The sequence below is a fragment of the Camelus bactrianus genome, chromosome 9, assembly GCF_048773025.1.
Source record: "Camelus bactrianus isolate YW-2024 breed Bactrian camel chromosome 9, ASM4877302v1, whole genome shotgun sequence".
NCBI lineage: Eukaryota > Metazoa > Chordata > Mammalia > Artiodactyla > Camelidae > Camelus > Camelus bactrianus.
The window spans coordinates 2,043,323-2,069,382 of record NC_133547.1 but is presented as its reverse complement, the minus strand read 5'-3'; the positions used below and the strand labels follow the sequence as shown (position 1 = coordinate 2,069,382).

Below are 26,060 nucleotides of genomic sequence, written 5' to 3'. Positions count from 1 at the left end.
ACTTTTGGGTTTTTTTTTTTTTAGCTATTTTACTTTCTTTTAAAACAGCAACATTATTTATAATTGTCAAGATATGGAAGCATCCTAAGTGCACAGCAACAGATGAATGGATAAAGCAGATGCAGCATATATATGCAATGGAATACAACTCACCCATAAAAAAGGATATTTTGCCATTTGTGGCCCTTCATTCACTTTTCACTTCAAAAACCAGAATTTTATAACTGGCATAAACATTCCCATTGCATCAAAAACAACAGAATACCTAGAAATAAACCTAACCAAGGAGGTTACCTACACTCTGAAAACCATAAAACATTGATCAAGAAAATTGAAGATGATACAGAGAAATGGAAAGAGAGCTTGTGCTCTTGGATGGGAAGAATCAACATCATCAAAATGGCTGCACTACCCAAAGCAGTCCACAGATCCAGCGCAACCCTTGTCAAAATACGACATTTTCCACAGAGCTAGAACAGACAATTCCAAAATTTATATGGAACCATAAAAGACCCTGAACTGCCAAAGCAATCTTTTGTAGGTCTTTTTTTTCCCCTCATCTTTCTTCTTTTCTCTTTTCTTATGGTTTGATGAGTAGAGAAGTTCCTTTAACATCTGTTGTAAAGCTGGTTTGGTGGTGCTGAAATCTTTTAGCTTTTGTTTATCTGTGAAGCTTTTGATTTCTCCATCAAGTCCGAACAAAAGCCTTGCTGGATAGAGTATTCCTGGTTGCAAGTTTCCCCTTTGCATCACTTTTAATATATCATGCCGCTCCCTTCTGGCCTGTAGAGTTTCTGCCAAAAAATCAGCTGGTAACCTTATGTGAGTTCCCTTGTGTGTTATTTGTTGCTTTTCTCTTGCTGATTTTAATATTTTCTCCTTATCGTTAATTGCTTTCAATTTGATGCCTGTGTGCCTTGGTGTGCTCCTCTTTGGGTGGATCCTGTGTAGAACTCTCTGTGCTTCCTGGACTTGGGTGACTGTTCCCTTTCTCAAGTTGGGGAAGTTTTCAGTGATTATCTCTCCAAAAATTTTCTCATGTCCTCTCTCTCTCTCCTCTCTTTCTGGGACCCCTATCATGCAAGTATTAGTGCCCTTCTTCCTGTTGTCCCAGAGTGCTCTCAAACTGTCCTCATCCTTTTCGTTCTTTTTTCTTTTTTTCTGTTCTGCAGTAGTGATTTACACTAATCTGTCTTCTAGCTCACTGATCCATTCTTCTGCCTCATTTGGTCTGTCCTTGGTTCCTTCCAGTGTGTTATTCATTTCAGTGATTTTATTCTTCAAGTCTGTTTGGATATTCTTTATATATTTTCCAACTCTTTGCTAAAAACGTCACTGTGCATCTATACTCCTCTTGAGTTCTCTGAACATCTTCACCATCGTTACTCTAAACGCTCTCAGATCAATTGCCTAGCTCCTCATCACTTATTTCTTCTTCTGGGATTTTATCTTGTGCCTTGGCCTGGGCGATATTCCTCTGCTGCCTCATACTGTCTGTCTTTCTGTTTGTATTTTTAGGTAGGTTGGTTACTTTTCTTGACCTTGGAGAGGTGGCCCTCTGTGGGGGATGTCCTGTGCGTTCCAGCAGTACATTTCTCTCTGGTCACACAAGGGCCCAGGGTCCAGCTGGTCCCAGTGTAGAGTCTGGCCTGTGTTTGTGGATTCCTTCCACAGGCTTTGGAATTACTGTTTTCTTATTTCTGGAATCTGCCCCTGGTGGATGAGGCTGGACTAGAGGCTTATGTAGGGTTCCTGGCAGGAGGAGCCAGGGCCTGCCCACTGCTGGGCGGAGCTCGGTCCTGGACCTCTGGTGGGTAGGGCTGTGTCTAGAGGCCTTTGTGGCTCAGGAGGTCTGCTGATGGATGTGCCTGTCCCCCACCCTGTGTGTTGTTTGGCCTGAGGCTTCCCTACAGGCTGTTGGGTGGTGCTACTGCTCCAATTCAAGATGTCAGCCTCCAGGAAAGCTCATGTAGGTGAACACTCCCAGTATATCTGGGGAACCCCCGGCTGAGGAGCCTGACGTGGGGCTCAGAGCTCTCACTCCTGTAGGAAGACCTCTGTGATTTAATTATTCTTCAGTTTGTGGGTTACCACCTGGGGGGTATGGGGCCTGATTATATCACTCTTCAGCCCAGGGTTCCAGCATTGGGAGGAGGAGGCCCCAGGACATCTGGTTTTGAAGGCCAGTGGGACTTAACTCCAGGAGCCGTACAGGACTGGGGGAAACAGACTCATTCTCTTGGGAAATGTACACAGAATCTTGTGTGTGCCAGGTCCATGGGCAGAGGCACTGATTTCATAGGAACCTGGGGCAGACCTGCCTGCTGGTTTGGAGGGTCTCCTGGGGACATGGGGGACAGCTGCAGCTCACCCAGGGGACTGGTTTATGACCCACTTGGGAAGTCACCAGGTGCATTCTAGTCAACTGATCATCACTCATAAAAGCTGGTGGTGGACATTCTGGGAGTGTTCACCTACATGAGCTTTCCTGGAGGCTGACATCTTGAATTGGAGCAGTAGCACCACCCAACAGCCTGTAGGGAAGCCTCAGGCCAAACAACACACAGGGTGGGGGACAGGCACATCCATCAGCAGACCTCCTGAGCCACAAAGGCCTCTAGACACAGCCCTACCCACCAGAGGTCCAGGACCGAGCTCCGCCCAGCAGTGGGCAGGCCCTGGCTCCTCCTGCCAGGAACCCTACATAAGCCTCTAGTCCAGCCTCATCCACCAGGGGCAGATTCCAGAAATAAGAAAACAGTAATTCCAAAGCCTGTGGAAGGAATCCACAAACACAGGCCAGACTCTACACTGGGACCAGCTGGACCCTGGGCCCTTGTGTGACCAGAGAGAAATGTACTGCTGGAACGCACAGGACATCCCCCACAGAGGGCCACCTCTCCAAGGTCAAGAAAAGTAACCAACCTACCTAAAAATACAAACAGAAAGACAGACAGTATGAGGCAGCAGAGGAATATCGCCCAGGCCAAGGCACAAGATAAAATCCCAGAAGAAGAAATAAGTGATGAGGAGCTAGGCAATTGATCTGAGAGCGTTTAGAGTAACGATGGTGAAGATGTTCAGAGAACTCAAGAGGAGTATAGATGCACAGTGACGTTTTTAGCAAAGAGTTGGAAAATATATAAAGAATATCCAAACAGACTTGAAGAATAAAATCACTGAAATGAATAACACACTGGAAGGAACCAAGGACAGACCAAATGAGGCAGAAGAATGGATCAGTGAGCTAGAAGACAGATTAGTGTAAATCACTACTGCAGAACAGAAAAAAAGAAAAAAGAACGAAAAGGATGAGGACAGTTTGAGAGCACTCTGGGACAACAGGAAGAAGGGCACTAATACTTGCATGATAGGGGTCCCAGAAAGAGAGGAGAGAGAGAGAGGACATGAGAAAATTTTTGGAGAGATAATCACTGAAAACTTCCCCAACTTGAGAAAGGGAACAGTCACCCAAGTCCAGGAAGCACAGAGAGTTCTACACAGGATCCACCCAAAGAGGAGCACACCAAGGCACACAGGCATCAAATTGAAAGCAATTAACGATAAGGAGAAAATATTAAAATCAGCAAGAGAAAAGCAACAAATAACACACAAGGGAACTCACATAAGGTTACCAGCTGATTTTTTGGCAGAAACTCTACAGGCCAGAAGGGAGCGGCATGATATATTAAAAGTGATGCAAAGGGGAAACTTGCAACCAGGAATACTCTATCCAGCAAGGCTTTTGTTCGGACTTGATGGAGAAATCAAAAGCTTCACAGATAAACAAAAGCTAAAAGATTTCAGCACCACCAAACCAGCTTTACAACAGATGTTAAAGGAACTTCTCTACTCATCAAACCATAAGAAAAGAGAAAAGAAGAAAGATGAGGGGAAAAAAAAGACCTACAAAAGATTGCTTTGGCAGTTCAGGGTCTTTTATGGTTCCATATAAATTTTGGAATTGTCTGTTCTAGCTCTGTGGAAAATGTCGTATTTTGACAAGGGTTGCGCTGGATCTGTGGACTGCTTTGGGTAGTGCAGCCATTTTGATGATGTTGATTCTTCCCATCCAAGAGCACAAGCTCTCTTTCCATTTCTCTGTATCATCTTCAATTTTCTTGATCAATGTTTTACAGTTTTCAGATACAGGTAACCTCCTTGGTTAAGTTTATTTCTAGGTATTTTTAATAAAATGGAAATGTTTATGCGAGTTATAAAATTCTGGTTTTTGAAGTGGAAAAAAGTGAATGAAGGGCTGCAAATGGCAAAATATCCTTCTTTCTTATGGGTGAGTTTTATCCTATTACATATATTTGCTGCATCTTCTTTATTCATTCAACTATCGATGTGCACTTAGGGCGCTTCCACATCTTGGCAATTATAAATAATGCTGCTGTTAATAGTGGGCTGTATGTATCCTTTTAAATTAATTCTTATTCTGTGGTTGGCTTTATTCCTTTAATAACTATGTAAGTTTAAAAAGCTAAAGCTCTAAATGTTCTTAGAAACAATAGTACATATATGTAAATTTTTATAATATGCAATATATTGTGTGTATGTATTTACATGCAATACATTGTATATGTGCAGTCAAACTGTAACAATTCTACCTAATAAAAATGAAAAATGAAAAAAAAAACAACCAGTATGGGTACTAGCACAAAAATAGACACACAGATCACTGGAACAGAGAAGAGAGCCTAGAAATAAACCCACATGTTTAGGGTCAGTTAATATATGACAAAGGAGACAAGGATATACAATGGAGAAAAGACAGTTTCTTCAATAAGTGGTGCTGGGAAAACTGGACGGCTATATGTAAAAGAATGAAATTAGAACATTCTCTAACATCATATAAAAAAATAAACTCAAAATGTATTAAAGACCTAAATGTAAGAACAGATACTACAAAACTCCTACAGGAAGACACTGGCTGAACGCTCTTTGACATAATTTCAGGAATTTTTTTTTCAAAACACCTCCTAGAGTTATTAGAATATTACAAATAAAAGCAAAAAATAAACAAATTGGACCTAATGAAACTTAAAAGCTTTTGCACAGCAGAGGAAACCATAAACAAAATGAAAAGACAACCCCTGGAGAAAATATCTGCAAATCACATGGCTGATACGGGAATAACTTTCAAAATATACAAACAGCTCATACACATTAATATAAAATGAACAAATGAACAACCAAATCAAAAAGTGGGCAGAAGAGCTAAACAGACACTTCTCCAAAGAAGCCATCCAGTTGGCCAACAGACACATAAAAAGATGCTTAATATCGCTAATTATCAGAGAAATTCACATCAAAACTACAATGAGGTATCACCTCACACCAGTCAGAATGGCCACTATTTAAAAGTCCACAAGTGATAAATCCTGGAGAGGGTATGGAGAAAAGCAAACCCTCCTACACTGCTGGTGGGATGTAGTTTGGTGCAGCCATTATGGAAAACAGTATGGAGAGTCCTGAAAAAACTTAAAATAGACTTACACATATGATCCAGCAATCCTACTCCTAGGGATATATCCGGAGAGAACTCTAATTCGAAAAGATACCTGCACCCCAATGTTCATAGCAGCTCTATTTACAATAGCCAAGACATGGATGCAACCTAAATGTCCACTGACAGATGACTGGATAAAGAAGTTGTGTATTTATACAATGGAATACTACTCAGCCATAAAAAAATAATAAAATAGTGACATTTGCAGCAACATGGATGGACCTGGAGATCATCATTCTAAGTAAAGTAAATCAGAAAGAGAAAAGTAAAAAGAAGACACTAATGAACTCATCTACAAAACAGAAACAGAGTCACAGACATAGTTTAAAATCTTATGGTTCCAGGGGTACTGGGAGGAGAGGGTGGGAAGGGATAAATTTGGGAGTTCAAGATATGCAAATATTAACTACTATATATAAAAATAGATTTAAAACATTTCTTCCGTACAGCCCAGGGAACTATATTCAATATCCTGTAATAACCTTTAATGAAAAAGAATATGAAAATATAAGTATGTATATGTATGACTGAAACATTATGCTGTACACCAGAAATTGACACATTGTAAACTGACTGTACTTCAATAAAAAGAATGCAAATGAAAGCAAAATACCAAAAGAAAAGCCATACACCCCAATGTTCATAGCACTATTTACAATACCCAAGACATGGAAACCTAAATGTCCAACAACAGATGACTGGATAAAAGAGATGTGCTATACATATATAATGGAATACCACTCAGCCACAGAAAAATGAAATAATGCCATTTGCAGCAACATGGACCTGGAGATTATCATATTGAGTGAAGTCAGTCAGACAGAGAAAGACAAATATCATATGATATCACTTATATGTGGAATATAAATGAAAAATAATACAAATTCTACTTACAAACCAAAAACAGGGACTCAAGGACATAGAAAAGAAACTATGGTTATCAAAGGGGGAGGTTTCGAGAGGGATAAATTAGGGGCTGGGGATTAACAGACACACACTACTATATATAAAATAAACCACAAGGATCTACTGATTTAAAACATTTCTTCCATATAGCACAGGGAACTACTGATTTAAAACATTCCCGTATAGCACAGGGACCTACTGATTTAAAACATTTCTTCTGTACAGCACAAGGAACTACATTCAATTTCTTGTAATAATATATAATGGAAAAGAATCTGAAAATATATACGTATGTGTGTGTATAACTGAATCACTCTGCTGTACACCTGAAACTAATATTGTAAATCAACTACACTTCAATAATAAACTTCTAAAAACTTAAAAAAAAGTTAAACATATTCCTATCATATGACTCAGTTTTTCCGCTTTAAGACATTTACCTAAGAGAAGTGAAAACATATGTCTGCATAAAGTCCTGGTGGTGACTGCCTCATACAGCCTGAAACTGGAAACAACTGAAATACGCATCAATAGGAGAATGAAAAAAACAAAATGTGGAGCATCTACACAACACGCTGCTCAGCAACAAAGGGAACACATACTCACACGTGCAACACAGTGGATGATTTTCAACGTAATTTTGATGTGTGAAATAAGCCAGACATAACAGTATGATTCCATTTAGTTTAAATGCAAACTAATCTAAAACGACAAAGGTCAGATCGGCGTTAGGAGCCAGGAGTGGAGGAGGACGGACTGCAAAGAGGCACAAGCTATCTTCTGGGGAGATGGAAACGCTTCGTGTCTTGACTGTGGTGGTGGATTCATGGGCGTGTACAACTGTCAGAGCTCATCACGTTGTGTAATTTATATGATCGCAATTTACTGTATGTAAATAATTTCTTAATAAAGTTATTATGGAAACAAGAAAGATTAAGTAAAGACGCCTTAGTAACAAAAAAGTAAAACTCATGATACGTGACAAGCTATTTACACTGAAAATAGAGTATACCTTGGAATCCACTGAACAGTTACACAAACTATACACTAAGCCATACAAAATAGTCAATTGTTAGAAAGCAGAATTAGTACTAATTACTATCCTGATAAAATATGATAAAACAATTTGATCGATCAAAATAGAATAAAACCAGAAAACTTTCTTTCAAACAACTCTTGTGTAAAAGGGAATTTTAAAAGAAAAGTTTAGGAAATGGAAATAACAAAAATACTAAATATCAGAACTGTGAAGTCAGCTAAAGCTATAATAGGAAAATTCAACCTCCTAATAATTTTCATTATGGATAAGAGAAAATGAAATGATTTTATGTCAGCAAAATGGAAAACAAACCTAAGGAAATTGGAAGAAAGGAATTAGTAAAGAGAAAGGCAGAAAGGCAGAGAACTGGAAAAGATAAGAATGGTAACATATTTTATATTTAAGAGATTAATCCATAAGCTGGATTTTAAAAATAAAAATAAAATTGATTAATGAATAGTATCTAATAAATAATTTTTTAAAGTATAGTTATACAAAATAAGAAATTTAAATTGGAAATTACTACAGACAAAGAAATAAAAAGAACTATAAGAGATTATTATGCTCAGATTCATGGAAATAAATCTGTAACCTACATGAAAAGGATAACCATCTAGAAAAATTAAAATTTATAAAATTTAACCCAAGGAAGAAACTGCAGAAAGGCCATTTACCAGAGAGGACATTGAGAAAGTTGTCAAAGACCCAGTTCCACACAAAGGCCCCAGGACCAGGGCCTCTCCCTCTAACTCTAAGCTTAGTGAGCTCATTCGTTTGCACTAACATCTCTGTGTCAGACTTGTTTTCTGAGCCTCTGTCTCCCTCCAGTGGTATGTTGCATTTCTTCATTTGGAAATCACCACCTCTCTTAAAAATAAGTGTCTTATTGTCCTGAGCCAAATTCATCAGCTTTTCCTCTACCAGCTTATTCTTTCTTCTGACTTTCGATTCAATGCTGTCACCTTCCAGTTACCCAGACTTGAAAATACAACTGGAAATGCTTCATTTTTCCTCTGATGGTTTACAAACCTCTGAATAATCCTGAGAATTTAGCAGAATGGTTTTTCTCAAAGAAGAAACACACAGAATCTTGGTAAAAGATTAAGTGAATAAATAAATGAGCCAATCTTTCAATCTAAAGGGAATGTGTAGCTGAAAAGGAAAAAAAATAGGCACTGCTGTGTCAGGATTTTTAAACACAGGATGGAGCAACTTGTGTAAAACTAAAAAGCAGGGCCAAGAGGAGACACTGCGACATCTGGGTCCACAGAAGAGGAAAGGCTATCAGAGGAGACAGTGATGTGTGAAGGAATGCATCCAAGGAGAGTCAGCTGGAGCAGTCATGCTGGAGACACATCGGTGGTTTTTCCCAGGCCTTGAGCCTTAAGAAAAGCTACCCTGGAAACATCAGTTACGAGGTGGAACTTTTCAGACCAGCTGAGCCTGTCCCTGCGGTGGCCTCTACCTCCCCAGGTTGCTCTCACTCACCAGGGCGTGTGCCTCCTGTCCACTCCTTCTTCACCTTCCAGGGCTCTTTTCCTTGCTCCAACAACGAGATGACATCTGGCTTAGAAACGGAAACTCCTGCTTACAAGGAATAAAAGGCGATTAGCCAGGCCCATAAACCAGACCAAGTTCCGTGGCCAGCGGGAAGGCGGGGGCATTACAGAACACAGCTGAAGAAGAGGGCGACGTCTTCTGGAGACTGGGGAAGCCGACGTCAGCAGCAACAGCCTAACGAAGCTGCCAGTTCTACAAGACTCAGGTTACGTGGGGGGGGGGGGGGGGGCGCACAGAAACGAGAAACCTAGTGCAGTGCGTGAGAGGCTCCCCACACATCCCGCTGGAGAGCAGCCCCCCGCGCAGACTGAGTCACAGGGACCCTTACCCAGCGAGACCAGGCTCCTGTAGTTCTCCAGCATCACCCTCCTGTACAGGGTCCTCTGAGAAGGGCTCAGCCACTCCCACTCCTCCTGGGAGAAATCCACGGCCACATCCCCGAACGTCACCAAGCCCTGGAAGGACGTGAACATGTTCCTGCTCAGCTAGTGAGCTCACACGAACGTTGTCTGAAGAGCTAAACTGTCTATACTTTTGGAGAGAAATACTGCATTTAGTGAAATCTTCTGTTGTATCTTGGGTTCAAATAATTGCAAGACAACTTCTCTGTGCTTAGTTCTGATGTTCCGTCACGGAAAGCACACAATTCCAGGGAGAGTCTCTACTGACAGAAAAAATGAGCAATAACAGAACACTGTGAACAACCCAGCATAAAATAATACGTTATTCATAGGAAATGCTAGAGCATTTCTCAGTAAGGAAAATCAAGAGAGACTGGGGCACTGAACAAACGCTTCAGGGAGGAGGCAGAAACATGAGCCATGCCTTAGAAGATGCGGTCTAACCCAGCACTCTTCCAAACTCCAAAATGGAATGGTCAGTGTTGCAACTGTATCAATAAGGCACATACAAAAATACACTTGATGCCTGTAATACTGGTTTTCTAAAATTAAATACGTATGTGATAAAAATAATAAAGAAGTTTTATGGTGATTCTGCAAAAATGTAACTTAAATGTGTGCCACTGCAGAGAAAAATCAGGGACAACGGAAGATTACATAGCAGCTCTTATCACTGTAAGTTTCAAAGACAACTGGCAACTTATCCTGGTTCCTATGAGACAAACTGGTGGTAATTTTAAGCACTATTAATTAGGTTAGATAGTGAACATTTCAAATGCGGTAATGAAGTGCACCCAAGACCCTGCCGCTCTCACTTGAGGAACACACGCAACTGTGCACATCTAACGAGCGATCATTTCTTAAGTGTCACAACACAGCTCTCAAGTTCCGCAGCAGGCTAGGGGTAAGACCTGGTCCACTCCCTAGGAGTTTTAAACGGGCGCTCTCCCTGTGAGGCAGGCCGGCCCCAGACTTACCAGGGCTTGCTGTATGAGCCGGTGGATGCTGCTTAGGTTTGGCACATCACAGAGCAAAGCCTCCTCCTAAGCCAGCCGATATGCAGGTGCCCGCCACAGTGCACGTGAGCACCTGACGTGACTTGTCAAATATTGAAATAACTGCCGCCACATTGGGTGGCAAACAGCTGCTGCACTGAGCCTGCTGGGGACCATCCTCTGTCTCCCCAAGATCCAGCCACTGGAGGGGAAGGCTTCCAGGATCCCAGCTGGGCTAAGGTCGGCTACGTTCTTGCCTTAGTGGCTATTGAATATGAACGTCATTCCTATTTTTTTTCTTTTTAATTTAGGGCTTTTCCTGGGGGAGGGGAATTAGGTTTATTTACTTATTTATATATCTTCAGAGGAGGCACGGGGGATTGAACCCAGGACCTTGTGCGTGCTAAGCACGTGCTCTACCACTGAGCTCTACCCTCCCCCCATCATTCCCATCCTTAACAGGACTCTGCAGAGGAATGCCCCTAAGGAAGATGCATCTAAGCATATCAGTGATTTTACACAGAAACATTTTTAATGGGAAAAACTGAGTCAGTATGTGAACTCTCAGTGCCTGAGTAATGGACAGAAATGTTAAGGAAGCTATAAGGGAAGCAGAAGTGTGACTCCAAGAAACATCAGTCACAGGCACCAGCCTCTATCTTACGTGATTCCACCTCTAAAACACTTCTCAGTACAGGGAAATCTGGGAAGTGAGTAACGGCTTCAAGGAAGAAAGGGAATACACGCTGGGTCTTAAAAGATGAAACTTGTGCTGGACAGGGCTGGACACTGTCAATTAATTCTTTTTAATCTCAACCACTTCAATACAAATTCTTTAAAATTTTGTGGAAGAAAAGTGTTCGCCACACACGGTTTCTTCTGTACCACAGGTGAGGCAGCTTTTGCTAGGAAAGGTCTTAAAAGACATTTTTTAGCTGCACACACAAACTAATGGGTTCCAGGTTTTGATGGTCTGACTGACATTTTCCTCTCAGCCAATGAGACATGAATACCTTTCAAATGCTTTTTATATTTATTTTGATTTGATAAAACAGGAATCTCATATAATTTTGTCATTATTAAAGAAACTTAGAAAATAATGTCTGGTATTTCTACCCTCAGTGAATTTTCTCCCTTTCTAAGAACTGGAAGCCCTCCACCCCCGACGCCTGCCCGCCACGTCGCCCCACCACCTAGGGGCAGCCACAGTTCAGGCAGTACTTGTTCAGTGCTTCCTTGCACAGACGTGTGCACAGTTACCTGCACGCGTTCATCTACTCAGAACATCACTTTTGTCAGATGGGTAACAGCACATGATATAAACACGCCGTATCTCAGTTACTAACCCCCTGCTCATCTTTAGTTATATGAAAATTTTTCACTATAGTGCAAAGGTCTCTGTAATGATTGTCTTAAAATATATTCCTAAAAGTTCTTCTCTCCATTGACTCTAGGATTTCCCAAAGTTACTTAACATGAGAAAACAGCTTTTTCGACTCAGTAAGAATAGTAACTGATGAAAAACTAATCCAGGCTAGGAGTAAAGCATTGAACTATATTCAAAGAAACACTAACAGAAGCTCTTTAGGCAGAAGGAAAACGGAAGCACCACAGCGCAGGGAGAAACGAGAGCCCAAAGCAGGAACTGGAAACTGAATATAATAACATCTACCAATAATGTCTTGGGAGCTAACCCACTAGAGGGGATTTACTTTGTTCAAAAAGTGGTAAGAGTGGTAGTTACAGAAGGAAGATCACAGAAGGGAGAGAGATCACTACATAATGGCTAATGGGTACAGACCGCCCTAGAGTGGCTACTGAAAGAATAATAAAAATAGTGTATAATTAACAAGATAATAATGAAAAAAACTGATTTATGCAAAATATGGCAAAAAAGGAGAAATAAATAAAAGCAAACGGGATACGTAGAAAATAAATTGTAGCACGGTGGGCTGAAACACAAATATATCAATAATTACATTAAATGACAATGTACTAAACACTAATTTAAAAAGACCAAGATAGAATATGAAAATGAATATATGTACACATGTATGCATGGCTGAGGCACTGTGCTGTGCACTAGAGATTGACACACTGTAACTGATCGTACTTCAGTAAAAATATCAGTAAACAAATAAAAAGACCAAGATTATCAGACTTGGCTTTTAAAGGCCAGCCGACCATTTTGGGGGAAGACACGGGACTGCGGGAGGCACAGGGGATCGTGCTGGGCATAGGGGGTTGGGAGGCACACAGGGCCAAGTGCCTGGCTGTGAGCGTGGAAAAACAACTGTATACTGCTTGTAAGAGGCATACCTGGGGGGACGGCATAGCTCAAGTGGTAAAGCACACGCTCAGCATGCGTGGGGTCCTGGGTTCAATCCCCCGTACCTCCTCCAAGAATAAATAAACGTAATTACCCCTCCCCACGAAAAAACAAATGAGGCATACTTTAAATATAACCTTTAGAAGCAGAGGTTCTCAGAATTTGAGCGTGCATTAAAATCATTGCAAGACCCAATAAAACTGTGGTTTCCAGCGCCCTACCACAACAGACTGTGGTTCAGGGCTGGGCTGGTGTCCGGGAAACAGCACTTGCGCTGGTGGGCTGTCTGTTCTACGCACCACGTTACCAAGTCTCCAGCAGGAGAGAAAAGGGAGCTGGCTCTCACCGCCCTGGTCTCACTCGCAAATGAGGAATTTATCCCTTTGCTGATTCATGTATTAATCTGGCAAATATTTACTGAACTGCACTGTTCCAAGAGTTGGGAACACAAAGGTAAACAGAATACAGCCCCTCTCCTTGCAGAGTCAGTATTCTAACAGAGGAGGAAGACGATAAACATGAGGTCACACGCATTCAGGTAGTATTAAATACTACGACAAAAAACAAGGTAAGGTGACTGAGAGTTACAGGGGCGTCTGTGTAAGATGGTGAAGGTAAACCTAAATGAGGTGGTGGTGTTTGAACAACAATCTAAATCAAGTGGAGAGCCAGCCGCACTACCAATTAGGGGAGAAGGGAGGCGAGAATGCACAGGTTCAGGGACAGGAGGGAGCTTGAGGCACAGCAAGGTGACCAGTGTGACTGGAACAGAGAGAGGTAAAGACTCGCAGAAAATGAGGTCTAGGGTAGCCAGGACCTGGGTCATGTAGGGCTTTATGGGCCAAGATAAGGACACTGGATTTCATTCCAAGGAAAATGGGAAGCCAGCAAAGGTTCCGGGAGAAGGAGTGAAACGATGCGCTCATCACCTCCATCACAGGGGCTCACTGCCCACAGAGTCCTTCATTATTCCCTGCCGCTCCGATCAGACCATCACTCCCCACCATCTGTGTTCCTGACCCTCAGTGTGTATTACAGCTCCCTCCACCTGACAGCCACTGACTAGCCATGTGGATACATTGCTTTCCTTCCTCGGCCTCTTTTTCCTCATCTGTAAAGTGAGGATCTTGGACAGGATCACCCATGATTTTCTTCCTGGCTTGAATCTCTGTATGAACCGAAATCTCTGCTGTCCAATACACAAGCTACTAGCCACATGTCGCTATTTAAATTTAATCAACCAACATTAAAAATTCAGTTCTTCAGCCACACTAGTACATACACTAGTGGCTGCCGTGTCGGACAGGGCAGACACAGAACATTCCTGTCGTAATCATCACTGTGCTGCTGGAGCTGATTTCTGCTTCTGCCTCATCATCTTCTTAGTATGTAGTAGTTTGGATGGTTTTATTTTTTATATTTAACCCACAGAATGTATTTATCCTCAAAGTGTGAAGAAGAAATCTTTTAAAAATTTATCTTTTGGGGGGTAATTAGGTTTACTTACTTACTTATTCTTAGAGGAGGTGCTGGGGATGGAACCCAGGACCTCATACATGCTAAGCATGTGCTCTACCACTTGAGCTACAACCTCCCCCAATAACTTTTTTTCTAAATGAATACTCCATCCCTCCTCCACCGATTTAAAAGAACATCATTACATAATCATCTAATAAACAAACCTGTAGAAACTAAATTCCATGAAGATAAAGACAGTATCTATTTTTATTTACCACAGTATTGCTGGTGTTTAATATACAGTAAGTCTTTAAACTGTCAGCTCAGTGAATGAATAAATATTTTCCCTTCTTATTTATAGCTGCATTTGTTTCTGGACATTACACGCTGATCTTTTGTTTCTTCTGGCTCCCATTCCACATTATTGTTTTCATTATTACAGATCTAAGTAGCCATTTTTAAATGTAGATTCAAGTACTTCCTCCTATTATTCTCCTTTTTCAAAAAATTTCCTGTTTTTCCATATTAACTCCACTAATTGTTACTGGATGATCTAGAATATTCTAGCTCTAGCCTGCTACTAACTCAAGATGTTCCTAAAACAGGACCTCATTACTCCCATGGAATCCTGCTCTTCAAAGCCCACAAAGTGCCTGGGAAACCCCCTGCCCTAGCTGACCCGCACTTAAATTCTCATAACCCAACAAAGCCCACTCCTCAGACCCACTCTGAGCAAGAGACCCTGTCACACACTCTAAGACTCCAATAGCCTTTGTCTTGCCTTCCTCTCAAACCCAGGTCTGTGGAAAAGCTCTAAGCTAGTGCTTGCTTCTGAACACACACCTTGACCTCAATGCATCAAGTCCCTACAGTGTAGACTTTCATATCCCACCACCAAGTGTATTTTTGCCTCTTGAGAGCTTGTAACAGGACACCTAACCCAAAGGAAGTGCTAAGCTACTTCTTGAATGAAGATGAAAATTCTGGATGAGGGAAAGAAAAAAAAAAGGAAGCTCACCTGGCTTTGGGGGACCTCCTCTTACTAGACTGGAGAACGTGAGGACCAGATCACTGAATGAAGGGGATTCTGTCAGGCTTGGGAATTTCAGAAGAAAAGCAAAATGTTCATGCAAAACATGAAAAACAACACATTTCAGGGAGAAAAAAGAAGTGTCTCCTTACCTCAGACATGGCCTTAAGAATTTAAGAATTTATGACAGCTCTTCCGTTCTCCTTCGGGCTGCTCTCTGGGAGAAGGGCGTGTCCAGAGAAAACAGAGCTGGAGAGGGAGAAAGTGTAAAATGCTGGGCCTGTGGTCAGCTGCCAGTGTCACGGGACTAGAAATTTCCCTTGCCTTCTCTTTGCCCTTCTCCCCAACCACAGAAGTAGGTAAGTGTCACTGAATTAGCCATTCCTACCTAAATTTACAGTTCTCTCTCCTATGTGCTTTATTTTATTTTATTGAAGTATAGTTGATTTACAATGTTATGCTAGTTTCAGGTGTTCAACACAGTGATTCAATATTTTATATATTATTATACTCCATTTAAATCTCTCTAGATCTCAAAAATGCAACATAAACTTTCTGTGCATAAGACACCTCCTTGTTTATAATTATAAGCAATAACAGTATTTACCCTTCAGAATGGCATTACCAAGTAAGGATTATTTCCCCCTTTGCACATGAAGGCTCTTCATCAGTGAAATTATCCAAGGTTTCACGGTAATAAGTAACTGAACCCAACTGGAAACCTATTTAGTCTATTTAGTCTTTCCAGCTGATGATGATGTTGAAAGGAACTATACCCTGACCTTTTCTAGAAAGATGAGAGAGAAAGCTACAAAGTGAATGCCTCAGAGAAAGCATCTTTATACAGAGTAGGCGTCAGAGGGGTCATGTGGTGTGGAGGACACCCTGCTTCTGGTCCTGGCTTATAACAAAATGCACCTGAAAACCAATCTCTTAACTTTTCTCAGAAATTTCCTCAGAATGGGCAGGGGGAACTATGCAGGAACACTCATTGGAACCCCTTAATCATGAGTTACTTTCCACTAAACCTCACTGCCTTGGAGAGTAAAGCAATTATCTCAGAAGCCGCCTAACTTAGTGGTAAGAACCACGAGGTCTGGGGATCAGAGCGCCTGTGCTCAAACATCTGATCCACCGCTCACCAGCCCCGCAGCCCCCACGCCAAACCTCAGTCTCCTCGGCAGAATGGTACCTGCTCCCTAGCAGTGGTTGGTGGATCAGCAGGTGATCCACGGAAAGCACTGAGCACAGTACCTGGACATGCTTTGTGCTCAATAAATATCAGTCACTTATTTTCATACACAGCACACAATAGGTCTCCCCTCCTTCTTCCCCTTCAACTCCTCACTAGGAGAAGGGCTGGAGAGGGATGGAGAGACCCTCCGTGCCAGAGAGGACGAGGGGCCGGCGGCCCAGCCCTCCGCCCTCCAGGCCCAGGGCTTTCCCCTTCTCTGCAGCTCTCCCCCCTCTCCCTGCACCTCAGTCTCTGCGTCCCCGACAAGTGTCCCCACTTTTGGAGCACACAGCCCCCCACCCCCCGCGCCAGCCGCACAGGCCCTCAGGCCGGCGGCGCCCCGCGCGGGCGGGGAACGTGCCCGCCCTCCCCTCGCGGCGGGTCTCACAGAGGCCACTCTGGGTCACAGGCACACTCGGCGACGCGACGATACATGGTGCCGCACACTGTCACACACCCGCCTGAGGTCACACAGTCTCAAGCGGGCTCACGTAGACACACACACAGGTGCACGTTCGCTGTCACAGATACTGTCACGCACTTCCTCGAACTCTGTTCACACACGTGGCACAGTCCCATACACAAGGGCACACACGGTGTCACATTCTCGCACACTGTCAGTCACAATGCTCACACTAGGGCACCACAGGGCGACACGGTTTCACTGTCACACCTCACACGGCCCCACACACGGTCTCACTCCGTCCACAGAGTCACACTCACACTCACACACTGTCACACGCCCCACACGCTCGCTCACACACAGCCTCACGGCGACCCGGTCACACTCACGGTGACACAGTCTCCCACGGCACAGGCCCCCTCACACGTCCGCGCCCGCCCGCCCGGCAGGCCTGCCCGGCGCGCGCCCTCCCGCGCTCCTCACCGCCTTCTCCCGGAGGGTCTGCGCTTCGCCCCGCGCGGCTCGCGGACGCCGGCGCCGAGCGGCCCTGCGGCCGGGGCGGGGTCTCGATCTCGGGCCGACGGCGGACTCACAAAGGCGCCGCGGCGCTCGGCCGGGCAGCCGGGGCCGGCCGCAGGGGCCGCTGGGAAATGCAGTCCGGGGTCGGGCGCGCTGTGGCGCGGAGCATGCTGGGACTGTTCGCCAAGCGCGCCGGGCGGCAGCCGGCTCCTGCCTCGTCTCTTTCGAGTCGGCTCTGCCACTCTCCCCAACCCCCTCAACCGCCCTGACCCTCCGACTCAGAACCAGGGCCGACACAGCCCTCTCGAGCCATCCGACTCACGTCCTCCCACCGAGTCCGGCCGCTAACTGGACCGGCCGTCTCGGACTGCGCAGGCGCAGCTTGATCGCGTCGCGAAGGCGTCCCGCTCGGTGCACGCGCCGGGCGCGCGTGGCGAGCGGGGCGATGATGCGCAAGCGCAGCGGCCGGGCCCGCGCTCGGGCGTCGCAGGTGGGGCTCCAAGGCCCACGCTGGAAAAAGCGAGCTGGCTGGGCTGGGTGTCGCAGCTGGGTGTCCGGGCCAGGGCCTGCCGCAGGGGGATCCTGGGAGCATGTGGGCAACTCAGGTTGCTCGCAGTTTCTTCCGTCTATTTTTCTGTTTCTTCTCTGTCCTCCCTATCCTGCCTTTCACTTGCCATTTATTGAGGGCCTACTGTGTGCCAAGCACTGTTATAAGCGCTGGGGACGCCCCTGTGAACATGCAATAATCCCCATCCATTGAGCTGACATTACTGCCGGAGAAATTTAATAGGAAAAAGAAAAGGGTGCTGATATATATACCGGGAATTTGATACGCGTTAGAAAGAAAAGCAAAGCAGAGTATAAAGATCATTCTTCCAGTTCTTCGTTCTTTGTTATACCCTCTTGCTCCCATTCAACCTATGTCTGAAAATATAAACTCCTATCTGTAGTCCTAACTCTCCCATGTCTTAACTCGTCTGAAATTGGGTTATAGGATCCAGTGCTTCAATGTAACTTGCCTCACCTAAGTAACCAATGACAAAAAGCATTATTATGAGCTGGGAATTTTTATATTGGGGAAATGTAAAACTGCAAAAATATTCACAAAGATATTGAAGCATATATGGTAATAAAATGTTGACTATGAACAATATGTCTAAAAGTACAGAAATAACAGTACATCTGTTTGGAACTATACAACTTGTAAAAATAACTGTGTGGTGATGAAGCAACCTGTAGAAATACTTCTTAAGTGTTTTTTGGCAGGAGGGGTTGTGTGTTTTGTTTTCAAAGGAGGAGCAGAGCTGTTACAATTACACTAAGCTTGCAATATTAGAAAACTGCTCCTCGATATAAAAAGTAAAAGGAACACAATCCACAAAAACTAGTTGGTTTTCTGTTTGAGTGTTCAAATTATGACTGATACCTTCCCCCTTGCTTTCTGAGACAGCACAAACATTATGTAAGTTAAGACATATCAGTAAACATCCAGGTTTTGGCAGCCTTTTCCACATTTCGCAAATGTCTGAAGAAATTGGGCATCTTTAGCCTGAAGAGGATAGGTGATAACATTTTTCATTTTCAACCATTCTTTTAAGGTTCCTCTGTTGGCAGAATCCTCTACAAAACTTGTTTTACAAATTTACTGTGACTTGCATAAGAAAACACATTTATCTTTTACAAATTCATAATCAGCAAACAGATGTCTGCATAGCGTATCTAAATTTAATGTCATAATCTAAGTACATAATCTTGAGTATTAGAGATAAAATATGGACTCTAAGACAGAAGGACCCATTTATTTTGCCCTCATTGTCACAAAGAAGATGCAATACATTCCACATGGTGGAACAGGCAAGGCAGTTCTAATGACCTCTTTTTTAAGGGCACTAATCTCCTTCATGAGGGCTCCACCCTCATGACCTAATCACCCCTCCCAAAGGCCCCACCTCCAAATACCATCACAGTGAGGGTTGCCTTTCAAATTTCAAATTTGAATAGGACACAGACATTCAATCTACAGCACTAAGTAAATAAATTCTGTTCACTAGGGAGAAAAAACCTGTATCTAGAAAGTAGACCCAGTAGATTTTGGTATCGATTGAATGGGGAAGGTAATGAGAGGGAGAAGTCAAGGATACCACCTAGGTTTCTAGTATGAGTGGACAGTGGTGCCAGGTGGTTCAGTTGCACAACTCCTAAGTCTGTTTAAAATACGTAGACAGTTCTCTCAAATAAGGTCATACAATTATAGAGCAAACAGACTTACACGTAAAGATAACAGAAGCGATGAAGACAATAGCCAAAGATGAAATGAGATCTAGGTAAAATACTTGAAAATTTGAGGGAAATTAAAAACCTTCTCAAATAGAGGGCTCAAATATGTATTACCTATAAAACTGTCTTTACAAGTAAATATAAATTTGAAATATTAAAATGTTTACTGAAAACGTTTGAATTTTCTTCTAGTTAACCTAGATATGCATTCTTAGAACAGTATATAGTATTGTTAGTAGTAATAGCAAAACACAGGGTTAATTCTGAATAACTGCTATTAACAAAAAACAACAAAGCAATACAAACAAAAAAACCCACACACAGTTTCGTTCCCTTCTTTATACAGAAAAGTTATGAGAGGTACCCATGGTCATGGTCATATAGGGAGTTAGTAGCTAAGATGGGGTTAGAATCCACTTTGTAGTTGCTTTTTCGATTCCTTGTTCCAGAACCATGCACTACAGGACAGGGCCTCCCCACGGCTGATCTCATTCATGTGATAATGGCTGACCCCATTAAGGAGAGAGAATGTGGCAGAACCATGAGTGTAGAGCCGAATGTCGCTGGGGTTTACAGAAGAGGGGAGCTGGACAGGAGAGCGTAAAGGGAGAATGACAGTGATCTCTCAGAAACTGGTTGACAAGGCAGCTGTGGATTTGACAGAATGGGGGTGGGGGGTGCATCAGGACATTCATGTACTCTCGGTGTGACCAAAAAAAGAACAGTGTCGCTCATCATCCAGCTATGCAAGGATTAAGTCTCAACCCAGTGTGGTCACCCACCAACAGCGCACCCTGAGGAGAATTGAAGATGAAAAATCAGGACGAGGTCCTTTGTGCTTTGGATAAACAGGCCCTTAGGTAGTTAAGATGCATTATCTCAGGAAGAATTTCAATGACTCCAGACTTGCATTGTCCCATACATAGAAAAGCACTAAAACCATTAACTTGAGACATCTGTTCTTTGTGATGAGCAATAATCTTTTACCAAGATGTATGCTTGACTACGTGTATTTCCTAGCACCCCCTCCCCCGCCAAAATCATACATATACTGGCTCCTCCCCTACCTCGTGGGAGTTTACTCAGAGCTACCCAGTGTTACTCAGTATCTCCCGAGGTATCAACCACAGTAAGACCTTGAATAAAACTTAAAACTCACAACTCTCGTGTTGTACGTTTTTAAGTCAACATTTGAAAGGAACGGTAGTCGTTAGCCTCTCAGGTGGCCCTTGCCTCCCAGGATTCACACCCTTGGGTAGTCTGTACCCACACTGACTCAGTCAGAACTAGTCTATGTGCCCAGTGGAGTATGGTGGTATGTGGCTTCCAATGAAACAAAAGTCACATCTTATGGCAAGACGAGAACATTTTAAACATAAAATGTTTTCTTTGCCCATTTGGGCCTCCTTCCTCCCCTTTGGTGTGTACTGTGCATCTGTATTAACCAGACCTCTAGATTACATTCCTTCTTCATCTCCTGAGGGGCCACAATGACCCATCACCACGATGACTCGCTTTGCACATGTAGATCTGATTGTGTGAACCGTCAAAATGTCCTTTCATGGATGATCTTTTGTCTCAAAAACTTACATAACTGCTTTGACCTCTGATGGATGGAACAGTCCTCAGAGCTTTCTGAAAGACTGCCTCCCGGGTTATAACCCCTTGGTTGGCTCAAATAAAATTGTCCAATTCTTTCTTAGATCAACTGTTGGTTAATTTTTTGGTTGACACTTCAGAGGCTTTGGTCATAAAAGACACTGCAGCTTCTGGATCACTCATTCTAGGGGAAGCCAGCCACCATGTCATAAAGACAATCAGCCCTATGGAGAGGCCCACGTGCAGTGAGACACCTGGAAGCAGAAATTTTGGTTCCAGTTCAGCCTTTAGTTGACTGAAGCTCTAAACGACATCTCGACTACATCCAGCTAAGCTGCTCCCAAATTGACTCACAGACACTGTGAGTGATGATAAATGCTGACTGTTGTTTAAATCATTAAGTTTTGGAATAACTTGTTATACAACAGTAGGTAACTAATACAAGAAATAAAATAAATTAAAACTGTGATAGACCACGTCAGAGAATTAAAAACAAATCCAACTGACCCAATATATAACAGGAGTATTAAAATTAAGAAAGAAATGACACAACATTGTAAATCAACTATACTTCAATTTTAAAAAGAGAGAGATGACAGACTACTCTATGGAAGACAATCTTTAGTCATTCTTTTAAAATGACCATGAAATACTTACAATTAGTCATTGATAAGTCATGAAGAAAACTTTAATAAATCTTCAAGGTAGAAATTTTACAGATAGTCTTTGATTCATCACACTTTACAGCATAACAAATTCCAACAGGTGGAAATAAATCCATTTTAATCATCCCCATAAAAGTCTTCCAAAAAATAAAGATGAACATTTATAATTTATGGATAGTTACGAAAACAACTTTTGAGCAAAATAAAAGGTAGAAAGGAAAGTTTGATATGCCCCAGTATATAAAAGAATAATACAAAATAGCTACCTCATCAAAACACTTCCCAGTTCAAGATTTCAGTCCAGACATCTCCCCTGAAACCACACTCAGTGCTTCCACTTGTATGCCTAACGCACACTTCAAACTACCACATTCAAAATCAAACACCCAAACTCACCTCCACAGAGGTAAGACTGACCCTGGTCCCTCATACGGGTGGGCCTCAAACAACCTGTCTCTACTTGGGGACGTGGGGTTCCTCGCCTTCAGCCTTGTTATGGCTTTGTGGTCCCATTCAAGTCTGTTCCCAGTTAGGTCACCCAGCTGCCTGACACACACAGCCTTAGGAATCCCAGTCGACCTAGGACTGACCAGAAGCCCTGATATTTAATCTGTCCTTTGTGGTTATTTCTTGGAATATCCAGCACACGCCCAGAATGGCTCAGTGACCTTCTCCTCCAGACACCCACACACTCTTGTCTCCTCCAGGTCCCAGTCAGGAGTCCAGGGATCCAGTTTCTTTGTTTGGTTCTGTTTCCATGAGGCTTCATAGCTTCTGTGACATCACAAAGCAAATGTCTTCTGTCTCTTTAAGACGTTTTCTCCAAGGTTCCACCACACTGGCTCACCCATCACTCAGGAGGCAGAGGTAGCATTTCCTCCACCCACAGGTACTAAGGTGTGGTTTGGTAAGATACCAACTCATCCACTCCACCAGTTCTATGTCCTCTAGCAAGTCATCTAGCCTCTCTCCATCTCCATTCACTTCATAGTCAAAACGAGGAAAGTAATACCTCTTATACTATTAGTACATGTGAAGCACAAGTCACAGCTTTCAACATGATTAGCTCGGAACTGCTGGAATGAGACAGCTTTTCAAAGACTAAGGAGTCTTTCAAAGAGGTGAGAAGGAAACAATTTTTCTTGAAGAACAAAAGGGACAGGATCCTAAGAACAGAGTTTATTTAGATACCGCAGCACACTTATTTTCTTATTCCTCCTCTCCTTCCCTTCTTCCCCCTTCATTCAAACCGGCTGCGGCCAAGGCCAGAACTAGAGTGAGGTGAGTGAAGCACTCCTTCAGGCACGACATTTAAGGAGGCAACAAAACAAAACAAACCCAGAAATTAAAAGAAAAAAGTGACAGTTCAATGAAATACTTTTTAAAATAAAGGTTAATGTCAAAAATTCATGATGAACAAAACATCAAAATCTCAAATACAGACAAGATCTGGTTACCATATTAAACCAAGAAATGACTGAGCACAGCAAGATTGAATTTCACACCCTGAGAACCTTCAGTCCAGAAGACAGTAGCAAATTCAAATCATTTGATTAACTGTGATCACTCTAAAGTGACTATTTTTGTTTTTGTAACAAGTTATCTGTAGGGAGATCATTTGCGACTACAAAGATTCCTGTTCATCACCAATCTTCACCAACAGATTTAGAATCAATGAGATTTGTCTGAAGTCAATTGCTGCTGTGATGGTTGGACGGTATTTTCTAACTCTATCATTCCTTCTACATTTACTAGTTGGAATTCTACTGTAAGTTTTTTCTTCTCATTCATCATCTATTTTAGTATGGACATATGAAATATTTTATTGAGTTATAGTCTATCCCTATAATTATGCTGATACCCAAATTGTCCCAATTTTGCCCACAGAAGCCTCCTTCAAGCTGAATCCCAAAGATACACCTCAAAGAGCTTTGAAAAACATATACATCCATGTAATCACCACCTCAACCATCATCCCAGTAAATCCCCTTCTGTTCCTTTGTGGACCTTCCCTGGATCAAAGCAACCACTGGTCTACTTTTGGTCAATGTATTTTTGTTGGTTCCAGAATTTCACTTTAGATAGATGTATATACAGCTTAGCCTTCAGTCAAAAATTCAAGGAGACTCCTATGCATGTTTCTGGAGCTTTCTCTGAGTAGCTCCCTCCTCCCTCTTCCTTCCTCTTCCACACTATGCTCAGCAAATTCCAGTTACTTCAGTTTCCCCAAGCTCCATTGTTTGTCTCACTATAGCAAATCTGTTGTGCTCTGCTTGGGTTCCTCCTTCCTGTACTGTCTGGAATACACCTTCAGGGAGAAAGCCATTGCAACTGTAGGATCTCATTTATTCTCCCCTCTCCCAAGGACCAAAGCCTCACACTAACAGTTGTCCCATATCTGAAACGATTTGTTTCCCACACATTATCTAGTTTTCTATTTGTTTATAGAGTGGGATGGCAAGCTAAGTACTATTCTACTATCATAGTTGCAAGCAGGGAATCCTCTGTGAAATCTTTTGAGCATTTCCCTACTTTTTGGCACAAGAAGATATTCCATACTCATTTTGTATTTTCCCTGCCATTGTCCGGGAATCAGACATTTCTCCAAGAAGCTTTGGTTCCTTTTATTAGAAAACGCTATGTAGAAACCAAGGTCCAGGCACTAGGTATGTGCTACAGGGGCATTACTGCGTCCAGGCCCACTCACCAAACAGAGAAATAAAAAATAAACACACACACAAATACTTTTTAAAAAATAATAAGACTAATTAATTTAAATAAATTTTTTATTTTAGAAGTTTCTGATTTACAGAAAATTACAAAGATAATACAGAGGGTTCCCATATACCCTGTACCCAGTTTCCCCTATTACTACTATAGGTTTTGTTTTTTGTTTACAATTAATAAACCATTATTATTTAATAATGACACATTATTATTAACTAAAGTCCACACTTCAGTTTTTCTTAGTTTTTGTCTAATGTCCTTTTTCTGTTCCAGGATCTCATCCAGGATACTACATTATTTTTAGTAGTTGTGTCCTCTTAGGTTCCTTTCACTTGTGATGGTTACTCAGACTTTCCTTGTCTTCAATGACCTTCACGGTTTCGAGGAGTCTAGGGCAGATATTTTGCCGAATGTCTCTGAATTGGTATTTATCTGACGTTCTGTCATTAGGCTGGAGTTATGTGTTTGGGGGAGGAAGAGTATAGAGATAAAGTGCTATTTTCATCACATCAAGAGCCCATGATATCAGCATGCCCTCACTATGGATGTTAACAGTGATCACCTGGCTAAGGTACACAAAAACGTTTTTAACTATGAGTTCACACCAACCCAACACCACAGGGTTCTTTCTTACTTCCATCAGCCTTTATTTTATCTCTCTTTTCCCACAGTAAAACACTGGCTCCCAATAAATCAATATATTTATTCATTTGCTCAATCCTGTGATGCATACAAAGCAGTTTCCAAATCACTACATCAATGCTATTACAGAAAACAATCTGCTAAGTTGAGTTCAGAGGTTGCTTGCATGTTTGGCCTTTTGTCTTTCTGTATTAGGAATATTAGCTCCTTATCTGAGATACATAAAGTTGTAAAAATTTTGTCATTTGTCTTTTGCCTTTGCTCATGGTGTATTTTGCCTTGCAAAAGTGTAGCAGTCTTTTATTTAGTCTGGATTTTTAAGTTGTAATTAGAAAGTCTTTCCACACATCATGCTGTAATGGAACTTACCTCTGTACGTGTCTGCTATTTGTATGGCTTAATTTAGACCTCTGATCAGTTTGGAGTTTATTCTTTCACATGATGTGAGGTATGAATACAATATTATCTTTTTCCAAATGACTATCCAATTATTCCCCAAGGTTATTTATTAAAAAGCACATTTTCATCCCAGTGATTTGCCACCTATATTATATGGCAGATTTCCCTCTGTATTTGACATGTCTGGACTTTCTGTTCTCTTCTACTTGAAAATTCGTGAACCAATACCACACAGTTACAATTACAGAAGCTTTTTAGAATACTTTAATATCTGATCTGGTTAGCATACATCATCTTTCCTTTCTCTCAGTATTCTTCCCTATTCTTTCATGTTTATTTTTTTTTCATTTGAACTTTAGCAT

At 42.3% G+C, this 26,060-nt stretch overlaps 1 protein-coding gene across 13 annotated transcripts in view; it reads right to left on the bottom strand.

The window, feature by feature from the left end:
• ZNF583 (zinc finger protein 583) overlaps positions 1-26,060 on the bottom strand; it is a 30,311-nt gene that overhangs the window by 3,299 nt on the left and 952 nt on the right. The window contains exons 1-5 of one of the 13 annotated variants that reach the window (XM_074369008.1): positions 17,354-17,715; positions 15,386-15,482; positions 15,222-15,298; positions 9,349-9,551; positions 8,949-9,047 (exon numbers count right to left, since the gene is read on the bottom strand). In XM_074369008.1, the coding sequence (XP_074225109.1) occupies positions 8,949-9,047; positions 9,349-9,493 (244 nt within the window). In that variant the 5' untranslated portion in view covers positions 9,494-9,551; positions 15,222-15,298; positions 15,386-15,482; positions 17,354-17,715. Of the gene's footprint in view, positions 1-8,948; positions 9,048-9,348; positions 9,685-15,221; positions 15,299-15,385; positions 15,483-16,855; positions 17,326-17,353; positions 17,716-26,060 lie in introns of those variants that run through there. The other 12 variants (XM_074369017.1, XM_074369018.1, XM_074369007.1 and 9 more) reach the window with 12 other exon arrangements.